The sequence below is a fragment of the Chaetodon auriga genome, chromosome 18 (assembly GCF_051107435.1).
Source record: "Chaetodon auriga isolate fChaAug3 chromosome 18, fChaAug3.hap1, whole genome shotgun sequence".
Lineage (NCBI taxonomy): Eukaryota > Metazoa > Chordata > Actinopteri > Chaetodontiformes > Chaetodontidae > Chaetodon > Chaetodon auriga.
Window position 1 is genome coordinate 19,388,847 of NC_135091.1, and position 12,473 is coordinate 19,401,319.

At 42.4% G+C, this 12,473-nt stretch overlaps 1 protein-coding gene across 1 annotated transcript in view; it reads right to left on the reverse strand.

Moving 5' to 3' along the window:
- Nucleotides 1–12,473, reverse strand: part of cdk19 (cyclin dependent kinase 19) — a 52,160-nt gene that overhangs the window by 18,966 nt on the left and 20,721 nt on the right. The window contains exons 3-4 of the mRNA XM_076756065.1: nucleotides 6,543–6,653; nucleotides 5,833–5,973 (exon numbers count right to left, since the gene is read on the reverse strand). Of these exons, the coding sequence (XP_076612180.1) occupies nucleotides 5,833–5,973; nucleotides 6,543–6,653 (252 nt within the window). The remainder of the gene's footprint in view (nucleotides 1–5,832; nucleotides 5,974–6,542; nucleotides 6,654–12,473) is intronic.

Here is a 12,473-nt window from a genome sequence, read left to right on the forward strand (position 1 = left end):
CGGCCGGTTCACGAGTCGACACAATGAGGCCCGACCTTTGCACCGTGCAGGCAGTCATCCACTTGGTCTGGTTTTGGAATTTGTACATGTGGTGTAGTGGCAAAGCACTTCTTTTCTAGGGCACTGCTTTCTGTTTACATGCTAACATAAATACAAAGAAAAAATATTTTGAAATCATTTCAAGGTTCAGTTTATTTCAGCTGCATTGTTACAGACTGTTTCGAAACCTTCATACAACCCAGATTCCATCCCAACAACAGTTCAACAAACTGTTCCTGAGTCCATGTAGTAATCTCCTTCATACAGTCATGTGTTCACAAAGTGGTGAACCTCTCTCCATCCTCGCTTGTGAACGACTGAGCCTTTCCAGAATGCCCCTTTCATACCCAATCATGATACTATCACCTGTTACCAATGAGCCTGTTTACCTGCCAAAATCAATGAAGCTGATGAGGTCAAACATTAAACATACTGTCTTTGTTCTGTTTTTAATTGAGTACATGTCAAAAAGAATTAGCAAATGATCACATAGTTTCATTTATGTTTTACACAGCCTTCCAACGTTTTTGGAATCAGGGTGGAGTTACCTTTACTGTTTTGGTCACTTTTAAACACAGCCACTGCTGTCACTGGTCTTTTTCTGCGGCTCTACTTCCCTCAGCTCAGCTTCCCTCTGGGGTGTTTGTCTGTTTGATTCAGGTCGTTTCAGCTGCTGTGGCAGCTGTCATTTCAACTCTGGTGCTGGCTTTAAAACCAGATTGAAAAACAGGGTTTTGGTTCGGTTCCACTCGAACTCTGGTGCTGTCCATTTGTGTTGTGAAACTGCAGCACTGTGTAACTGTAGACATGTGATTTTAAAATGATTTCAGAGGCTGAACTATCCCAATCACGCCAGCCGTTTACTGATCATCAACCGTACAAGTGATGTATACATTCAAGCAAGATGATTTAGTAACCATTGTAACAGGCATGCACGTTTCATGCATGTTGTGTAGTTTCAGGCTCTTCAATAAGAGTAAAGCAGCAACCGCACAGCATCTACCTCCCCTGTAATATTACAATGCAAAAAGCTCTTTTTCATAATTTTTCTATTATCAATTCATTCCATTTGCAGTCTTGACTAAAAATGCTCATAACATGACAACATCATGTCATATATCTTGCTGAGCTCTTTGTGACAGCAGATAAGATAAATTAACACGTGTTTCAGTAAAATGCTGCATGACCTGCTGTCATTCACCAGAAAGACGAGTTTCAGTCACGTGACTTCATATTTACTCCGCCTGGTTTGTTTGTAATAGTTCTGAACATGAAACAAACCACAGCTAAAAGGCATCAGCACATCATTGCTCTCCTCAGTCTGCACCAAGTGAACTGAACTCCAGCTGACAGAATACACACAACCTCAGTTTCTCTCAATAAGAGCATCAGCTAAATATTCCATAACCATCAACACTGTCTTTAATAAATGGTGACAGACATGAATCCCTTGATGACCCAGGTGATTTTTACTCCATATAGTTATTAGTGTTAAGACTAAGGAGCACACAGAGTCACAAAATGACAGCAGGTGAAGACCGGCAGACACCATCCTCCTTTGCATCCATACAAATGAAATTTCGTCATTTAATCAGTGAAGACAGAAATGATGTTGATTACAGGTTTGAATTTCCTGATGCATCACGAAACAGCAATGCTGCAGCTCAATTCCATGCATGTACAAAGGTTACGGGCTAACACCAGTCATAACTTACAGTATGTGCCCCTCCCAAAGCCTCATGAATCAGTCCTGAACAGCAGCATCAGCATCTGTCCAGTGCTGCTGCAGTCTGGCTGTGTGGGACAGCCAGGCAAACAATACTGCACATTTATAGTGTCATGCATATAGGTTAGTATGGATTTACCGCACCAACTGATCACCTTCTGTGATGCCACCCCCCCCCCCCCCCCCCCTCCCAGCAGAGCTTGTTGGTACAGTCCACTGAGATGCCTTTTGCTTTGGCCTGCAGAGCTGCTAAGTCAGCATCTTGACTCAGTTAACCATGCAGGACGGTGGGCTTGGCACTTGCTAGAGGTCGTTACATAACCCATGAGGGGGCGTAGGGGTGTGGGGGTGGGTGGGACAAGGAGAAGGGAGTGGAGGAGTGGCAGGGCATATTGGGGGATGGGAGCTATGCAGTGGCGCAATGCAAAGCACATGCCTGATACTTATGGTGCAGAGACGCAGAGCATGCTACATACGGGCACAAGCACACGGTTATGTAAGAGCAGAAGTAGTGGGGCCATGAAAGATGTGTTGGTAGGAGCACCTTTCTCCACAGCTGAACACACAACAGCACATCTGTCTTGATGCTCACAGCAAGACGTGCAGCTTTCATATCAACTAGCTTGAAAGCAATAAGCCTTGTGACAAAGAACCAGGCACCTGCACAGAGATGATAATCTGACCAACAGCAACAACCCAAAAGGGGAGGATTTCGGCAGCTCTTTGGCCACAATGGCAGGAAGCCCTGGCAAAGAGACAGCAAAATGACGGCACCGACTGCAATACATCAGCGCAGAGTCACATACAGTTTGACAATGGAGAATTCCATCCGGCTGCAATCAAAATAGTTAGAAAGGGCCGGAAGTGTTGGTGCACAGATAAGACTGGTGTGACCTTCAGGGAGCAAAACAAGCACACAGCTACTGTGGGAGAGCTGATGTTATTGTAAAGGAGAGGGGACTTCCCTCTCATTCCTGTGCTACTTCTTCATCATTAAAACACAGGCAATGTTTTTATACCAGATATATTTGAAACAAACTGACAAAAAGCCTATGAAATAAAATCCTGTCTTTTTCCTTTAAACTGTGTTAAGCAAATACACAGTGCAATCAGACAGTGAAGGCTGACAGTTAGTCTTCATTTTTATTTTAAGTAAGACAGAGCAAATAGAGCAAAGACTGAAAGGGACAAAAAAAGGTAGAAGCCAATCTTTAGATGCCTTTCAAGCTCTAAGGCTACACCACAAGGTAATTATCTAAGTCGACGTGGGCTCTAAAGCCTAAAGGCGACAATTTCTGTGTGTTTTGGCAGATTTTGTGAGAGGAGGCCTGAATAAGTCAGCGAGAGTAGTTTGAGATTAACTTGCGTAACAAGACGACAAAGTGTCTGACCTCAATTATCCACTGGACTTAGTTTCCGACGTCAGATTCTGGGAATGACTTTCTTTCCCCTCAAAGCCGGGAGTCAGCACATTTTTGATCAACACATTGACACTTCAGCTCAACAATCAATTGGAGTTCAGTGATTGACAAACTGACAGGCAAAGAGACACAGTGTGTAATGCCTACAGAGATGCCCCGTGGATTGTTCTAAATCACCGGAGAGAGACAGAGTGTGACAGACTGAGCACGCTCCCTGATCCCTGCAGGTTTACATAATGTGATGTCCAGCCATCACATGACCATCCAGGATTGCCGGGGATTACGTAAGAGTGGACGGCCGCATTCAAAGAAGATAGAGCCCTGTGGATAGATGGACGTCTGAGCTATGTCAGTGCTCCGCCCTCTGACTTCTGAACCCATTGCATCCACTAAGAGGTGCATTCAGAGAAGTCAACCAACAGCTTAGCTACATTTCAGTCTGACTGTGTAATCTCAGTCATTCATTCTCTCATGAGCATTATCTGGAAACCACCTCCCTCCGGACCGTCTGACGTTAAAGCAGTCATGGCGGTAATAAATCAAAGTTTTGCAACATAATCCTCTGTGTTTGGTTAATTATACTTTTTCCTCCGCAAGCAAAGGCACAAATGTTCCTCGCTACCCAGTGACAGATGCAGGGAGAGATAAGAGCCACACATACAGATGGGTTGTGGGAGTTTACAGTACACAGTCAAATATGAGACAAGAGTTGTTGTTTTTTTTTTTTTTAATCTTACATGGAAAAAGATGTGATGTATTCTTGGAAGCTGCCTGGAGTCACACTGAAATGAGAAACTACATAAGATCCACTGATTTTCCACGGCAGCATGGGTTTTCAGGTGTTGGGGGACACTATTGCATATGTGAAAAAAGTTGTATGGAGCCTTTAGTGTGGCCAAAGGGAGCTGTGTGGAGCGAGCGATGACACTTGAGTCTGTGTCAGCTGGGACTGACGACTACAAGTTTGAAAATGGAAAAAACCTGGAAGTGTGGAGTTAGAATGACTCGCATAACCGACCCGAATCTCCGACCGAACCGTCGGCCGTCAAAGCTGCAGTGTGGGTAATGTTAGTGCCAGGATTTAACAAGAAAACATCTCCGGTTCTATCTCTGATCCTTTGCTTTAAGTGTCCATCAGAGTACCATGCTAAATTCATGGAGTACTCTTATAATCCAACAAGTCATTATAACTGTGCACTCAAGTCACAGTCTATCAGTGCTGTAATAAAAGTAAGTCTATCAACTGGTTCGTCTAACACAGCTGTCATCATCTTGATACAAGGGGCAGCGGGTAAAGGTAACGGCTGACTGTGGGTGAGCTCACCTTTGCTAAAACTTCAACTGACTTCGATCAAATTCAATGCAATACTTCATTCAGCTGCACAATGGCCACATTTTCCCTGTGAAAGTTTGGGTTTGATTCCTGCCATTCTGATATCTTTACAGAGGTTTTAAGGCACACAATGAGAAACCCTGTGCTCTGGCTCCAGCCTGACTCTCAGTCTCCCTCTAACCAAAGCACTGTGGGAAAAGCGAGGCGGAGAGAATCTCACAGGAACCACCAGCGTGTTGCAGCCAGGTTAAAGGGTAGACAAGAGTCAGACAACATTCAGAGTGCAGGATGTTCTGCTCCTCAGGCATTACAATCAAACTCCTCCACACAATCAGAGCCATAATAATACACCACACCGAGACATAACAACACCTGTGCCGGCAGAACTCTGGAAGCTGGAACGGTTCACTGTGACAAGTGTGGCAGAGAGGGACCATGTGCACCTTAACAGAACAGACTCTTCCAGGTTTACAGAGAGATACAGCTGAGACATCGACACAATTCAACAAACACAAAGAACTTTAGCTTTTGATGGGAAAAACTTCTCCAGTGTAATCATTTTTATTTCTGATTAATTCTGCTTTTAGAGAATGTGACCGAACCATTTCATTCTTTACCATCACTATATTTATACAAGCACCCAAACTAAAAGGGGCTAATGTTAGCACAAGTAGCAGCTCAGAAACAAGCTGAGTTGCTTCGTGTTAAATTGATGTTAATGGTAACATTTTTGTCTCTCATCTTTGTTGATTTATAGACAACAAGCTAATAAAACCATGGCAGTGCAAATCCATAGACACTCTTTTTAGCAAACCAGCTAACTTGTGAGCGAACTCGTGGCAGCAGTGTGAAAGTTAACAGTGAGTGGAAATTAGGACAATATGAGCAAGGACCAAACCACAGACATGGCTGTAATGTCACAAATAGGTTTGTGAAGGGAGGTCCTTCATCTGCATGTGACACACACACCTCATGTAGAAAAACACACTGACTGTGGTTTAGAGAGAGACCAGCTGTACATCTTCACTCTAAATTTAAAACTCAAATCAGAATTTACAAAGCTCCATTATTTTCCCAGGTTTCCTTTTTCTGGCCTGGTTGTTGTATTTTTAGTTATTTATATCTCCAACTCTCCATTTATATCCACTAGTCCAGAGCCTGCTACAAGACAGCTTCTACCCCTCTTGGGTAACAGCATTTCTGTGACGTTAATGGCGTTGCCTTTGGAAACTGCTCCAAGATGAAGAGTGTGCTGTTGCTGCTGTGTGTCTGTATAGGGAAACTGGAGCAGTGAAGCTAATATAGCTGCTCACCAGATCCCTGTGGAGCACCCAGTTGGCATGGAGGTAATGGATCCCATCCAGAATCTGATACAGGAGAGACTTCACCATCCCTCGGGGCAGCTGCATGGGCTTCTTGTTGGCCTTAGAGGCGCGGTGGAACTTGATGATGTGCTGCGAGGCAGAGAAAGGTTTCACCTCAGTTTTGCTTGTGGAGTGAAGCATGTCTTGCCTGTTCTGACAGAGCAGTTACAGCTTGTCCACATCTTGGTGGTGCCTGGTAGAGAAGGCAAACTATATGCAGGGTTTATGTATATTCTGGATTTATTGTGTAACCTTACAGTCAGCTGGTGGTGTGAAAAGGTTTCTGACGTTTACAGTATGCCAAATCAACACCAGCAGGCAGATCAATATGTATAATCTACCAGACACACATGGCCCTTTGTAAAAGAGAATAGCATTTCCAAATGGCTACCTGACAAAATGTTGAGTAAATTTGACAAATTTAATATTGACAGATTATTGGCATTTCAAAATCAAATATTCCACTAATTCATTTTATCTTAAACAATTAATCTGAACATCAGGACACCTTTGGCTGAAGGGGCCATCAGGTCTGCTGTCAGTCACAGTGAAGGGCATATAGGTTTTCTGTCACATAGTAAATTTGTATTTTGGAAATATGAGGTGACATCATGTACACACGTGTACTGTTGCATGTAGCGATGCACAGAGGGACTCACCCAAAGGTCATGTTCGGCATAGTCAAAGAGGAGCCAAACCTTTCTGTCACTGTGGGACAGGAACACTTTCTGCAGGGCGATCACATTCGGGTGTTTCAGTTCTCGTAACAGCTGGAAGACACCACAGAAAAGCGTGGATCATTCAAAAAGGGTTATCTTAAAATAACACATAGAACATTAGACATGATAACATTTTTCATTTAGTGCAAGTTTTGTGTGTAAGTACAGTTTTGTTGGAAGCTGAGCTCATGTGATATTGATGGAATAATAACAACCCAGACTGATGAGTGTTCTCCTGAAAGAAAACCTTTCACTGTTGCATCATTTGAAAAAGAGTCAGAGGGACAAAGAGCAAATTCCTTCAGGCTGGTGGCCCGTAAAATGCAGAGGCTTTCCAGAACAGAAATATTTCTTTACATGATGTGCAAAAATGCGAGGGAAAAATAAAACTGCACACCAACACAAACCGTGTCCTCTGTTCTCAAACACACAGACATGTATGCAGGTTAATCTGGTGCATTCCCTTGAAAATGATCCCATGTTACAGTCAAAACCACAGCACTAATGAGACGGGTAATGAAATACAGGCCATTCAGAGCCTCTGAGTATTGTGAATGAATTCATTTACAGCACGGATACACATGACACACAAAAGACAAGAGAGTAATTAATGCCTAAAATGGTGCGACTAATATATGTCTCATTCAATAAGCCAACATTACTCAGACTTAACTAAAAAATGTTAACATATCTGTATTGTTGCTTAGCCTACGTCCTTTATATGCAAAATATTAAAGACAACCATCTGAGTTTGTCAAAAACAATATTTCTTAAGTCCATGTAGTGTGGACATGAGTCAACAGCAGTGCATGTACAGTGTAAAGCAGTGAACGTGACTGTTACTGTAGATGACTGGCATCCCGCCTGTGTATAATCCTCTTAACAACATGAACTGATCAGATTTTGTTAGTCATACATCACTGGAAAGAAATCAGACATGTTTCTAAATGCATCGTGAAAGGACAAATGAAACTGATGAAGCATGGAGAATTACATTTCAACGGAATAGAGATGTCATTGTGTCAGTCCAAGCCTAACCTTAGCTTTGCTGTGGGGACCTAAACAAGAAGCATAATGTTGCCATTTAGCTATATATATATCTATATATACACCTATATCTGTTTACATTTTGGCAAGTTGGCACGATTAAAAGTATGTTGAAGTACAGATAACTATCACCAGATTACTCTGACACTGAAGAAAACTCACACGTGACTCTCAGGCAAGTTCAAGAGTAACAGGGACGTTTATTTGCAGTGGACGATGGACGCACTGAATCTACGAACATGTGTCTGATGTCTGTTCCAGATTTGAGTTATGACTTAGAAATGGTTGCAAGTTTTGATGCAAATCGCAGCAATCAGACACAAAGGGTTCTAAAGTGCCTCATTAGCCTCCATGCCCTGTGTGTCACAGTCACTCCTGCGCCTCCAGCTGCTCACCAGCTAAATCAGAAGGTCAAACCATAATAACTTCACTTCCCAGCATGCACCAGTCCCTCTCACTTCATGCAATATAATTTCATGTCTTTCCTTCTGTGCACCCCCTTCAACTCTCCCATGCTTCCCCAGGGCGGTGCGCCTCACAGTTGGAATATATAATGATATATTTATTGATCAAAATAAGCTATAAGATCAGTGACCGCCATATGTAAGAGCGCTCACCTGTGAAACATAATATGATGTGTTTCTAACGGGAACAGTCAACTATTCCAATCACAGAAAAGCAGCAATTAGGTGTTCCAATTTAAATTGAGTTGAATCTAATGTACCAGCCTCAAAGGATGGAAACTTCTCTTGTTGTCTTTTCATTTATCAGAGAGCCCCTGGCTGTAACAGCAGCTGAAGGCCGAATGGAATTTAGCAGTGAGACAGCTGCATAATGGAGGACTTCATCCTGGCTAATGCTGCATGCTGTGCTGCATCATTCAAGCAGCACCTCTTTCTGCCTTTGCAACTGGTTCATTGGCGTGCCTCACTCCCATTCACACTGTGCCATTTTCTGACCCATCAGACTATTCATAATCAATCATGCCCTTCAGGCAGGCGGACATGTCTGCAGGGTGGTTCAGTCGGGAGGCAGACAGAACTGAGACAATCAACAGCGAATCCCACCTGCTGAATGAATTATTCAGCTGCACAGGCTGCCATGACCCTCATTGTACTTCACCTACAGTAAGATGCAGAGAAGAACAGTACAGATGCTCAGACCATGGACTTGTGTGTCTCTTCAAAATGTTCAATATGGTCGTCTTTCAGTTTTACATTCACTATTACTGGAACCAACCTTCCCCGACAACCCTTCAGTTTTTTGATATTGTGACTCCTGTGTGCTTGCTCTTCTGTAGGCACTTTGCCTTCTGAGTCCACATTTCCCCATTTTGCATATGAGAACGCAATCCTGCTGTAAGTGGTTTTGGTAGTCAAATATCAATGTGACTCTAAGTCACACTCAAAGGGTAACTAAAGCTGTGTAATTACCTTGGGGTGCTAAAACCAGGTCAGCAACTCAGAGGGACAGGCTCTAAATTCAGAGAATCCATTGACACAAATCCTGAGTTAGGTGGTAGAACTGTCCTCTTACTTAAACACAACTGTGCTGGTATTGCTTACCTAATTTATCATGTGAAGCATCATCATTTTTATTCTTCTTAGCTGTCTGATCTTTTTTTTTTTTTTTTTAACTTCAACTGGATATGGTTTGTAATTAGCTTTACTAAGATGAACAAAATTTCTGTCTTTACACAAACATATTGCTCACACAGACAGTCCTAACATGTTGATATTCTGTAGGTATAATGTTTATCATGTCTACCATCTTAGTTTAGTGTCTTACCTTATTATTATCTGCTAATTAGCACTAAACATAAAGTACAGGCTGATGGTGATGCCATTAGTTCTGCAAACATTTGATTATAAATCAAAGTGTTGAAACTGTGAGTTGACACAAATCATCCTCTGGAAAGTCTGCACCAAATTTCACGCAATCCACTTAATAGTTGCTGAGATGTTTTAATAACAACCAAAAACGTCCACCTAATGGTGGTGCCAGAGGAAAAGTCACTTGGGGCCCTTGAAGAAATCTGTACAAAATTTCATGGCAATCAATCCATGGACGGTCTGCCACTGACGAGTGACTGACTGTCAGCATGGCTAATAAAAACAGGTAGCTGCTTACAAAGACACCAGCTGCTGGGTAACTGCCCTATATATGGAAACAGTCCTTTCAAAAATGTTCCATTATGTAATACCAGGGCATATACCAATACTAAGCATGCCATCATCTGGTTTTATGCCACACAGTAAGAACAGCTTCTGATATGAGCAAAGAACTAGGAATTTTGTTAAAAACTGCCCTTCAAATTGAGTTTCAATGGCAGACTGGGGCAACCGTAAAGAAACCACAGGTGGAACTCTTTCATAGACAGAAACCAAAATAGGACAGTTTGCTTCAAGCAAACTAGTTGTCCCATATGTCTACACTCGAACGTGGGGCGAAAAGCTTACCATCATAAAAAACAAGATATGATGAATAGTGCAAACAGATACCCTCTTTTGTGCTCTCAAAGCCATTCATGGTGCTGCGCTCGGTTGTGCACACAAAAAGCAAAGTAGTTGCAGGTAGAAGTGGGAACAATGAAAAAAGAGAGCTTGAGCGAGATGTTCAAACACTGCTTACTTCCTCACACACACCTGGCAAATAGCCATGTACAGTGTGAGTGCTTTTCAGGTTATCGGATTCAGAAAATGACAAAAAAATGTTGGATTCCAAAAGGTGTACAAGGAACAGGTTCAGAGACTGTCAAATGACCCATCAAGCACTTCTAGTGACTTCTAGAGTTGTTTCTGTAAACTTTTGTGTCATGACACATCTGACAAGTCAGTCAAATGGTTGAGGTGTTGTTAAACAAAGGAAACACATCAGACAGGAACAAATCCCACATTTCCACTGATTTCTAGACAAAGGAAGCTGATTCTTAACATGGAAAGAACCTTTGGATGCTAGGGGAAAGAACAGACCTGAACACCACTGCCCTCAAAATATAAGCAGAACCATGAAAATAAATATACAGTGGATAAACTGTAAGTGGATCAACTGTGCTACAAGAATACTACATTTTAAATTTTGTTGTACCCACAAGGAGAACCTTATCATGGAGAGTGACACAGGAAAGGACAAACCGAGGGGAATAATGTGGGAATTGTATGCAAGCTGTTTGATTTGGCCTGTGGATGTGGAAATGAGGTTTGTGTTTAATCACAACCTTAATCCACAGGCTATAATGGGGCATTGTGCTAATGAGCCCTGGGCTTAGGGTTTGTACACCCCAGCTCTGGGGCACTGCTTTCAACCCTGAGGCCCGTGTGCTGGACAAGACTCACTGAGACCTCATATGATCGCTGGCTCTAATACCACATTCACACACAAACCCAGCGTTTGACACAGGATCGTGAACACGTGTTTAACCCATTTATTGTACTCATGCAGTGCCAGTTCAAAACGTGCCTAATGGAATGGGCCCATTGCTTGGCCTCAGTATTGCTGCTTGCAGCTTTCTCAATATCATCAACCTGCCAATTGTGCTGCCAGTTTTATTACAGTATGCCTCCAGTTTAAGACACTTTATTAAGATGTTCCCAAAACATGAGTCACACCTAAATAATCAATAATAATAATCATTATCAGGGTGCATAACTTTTTTAACTTGTTTTTCCATTTAGCTAGTGGGCGGCTGCACTTTTCAGCTCGACTAGCTTGTTTGTTAGCAATAGCTTGTGCTACATTTGTGCACTCCTCAATCTTTTCGTGTTTATCAAATAATGGATGACTTAAAGTCTTTGGGCCTGTATGAAACACACCAGTTTTGTCTGGGAGATGTGGATATGAAGGATATTTCTTGCGCCACATTTCTGCTCATCCATCATTAGCTTCAAGCCAGGGCACATCTTGGACTCAGAGAAAAGTCGTTTCTTCTGCTCAGGTTTGGTTTGATGTTTCAGTTGCTGATTCATTTTCTGTTGATTGACTGATTGACGTAGTTTGTTTTTTTAAATATTTAAGTCTTCAGTAAGAACAAATGGGCTTCCAGCTGAGAGCCACAGACAAAGAATATAGAATATAACGAATACATTTCTTGCCTCCACAACATGACAGACGACAAGCTCCTGCATTCTTGTACTCATTTACATACAAATTGCACAGTGTGTGCATCTGTACACGTGTTCAGACTCTAAGACTGGTAGGGCTGGTAGAGCAGCTGCTAGGACTGGTATTGTGTAAGTTGTAGAATGTGAGGGGCATTAAGCAGCTTGTCAGATACCTGTGTCAGTGTGTCCGATGAGTGACATGAAACAATCAGCCACTTGAAATGCTTGAAGATATTTTTGATTGTTTTTACAAATGGGCTCCTATTTTGTTGGTTCTTCAGCACATGCACATGCGTTTGCACTAGCATGTATCGGGGGTGACACTACACATCCCTGCCAATGGTTTCACACCTACATCTGCTATTCCCTCCTCCTCATAGCCAGTGAGAGTGTCCCAGTGAAAACCTCACCGTCCTTCCCAACCACAAACCTCAGCCGCAGACACAATTTTTGGAAGAGACAAGAAAGTCTTTGCTTAAAATTATTCTGCTGTATGACAGATACTCTGTGAAGAAAGACATCTTTTCTATGACCAACCCAAGAAAGGCAGCCACGCACCAGCAAAGGCAGGGGAGTATCAGACCGCTAGTGAGTAAACATGCAAAAAATGCAAGAATGCAGAGAAGCAATGAAAGGCATGAAACTTTAACAAAAAAAAAAAAAAAAAAAAAAGGAAGGAACTATGCACAAAATGTTTGTTTAGGCCTCAAGATACAAACCTAGG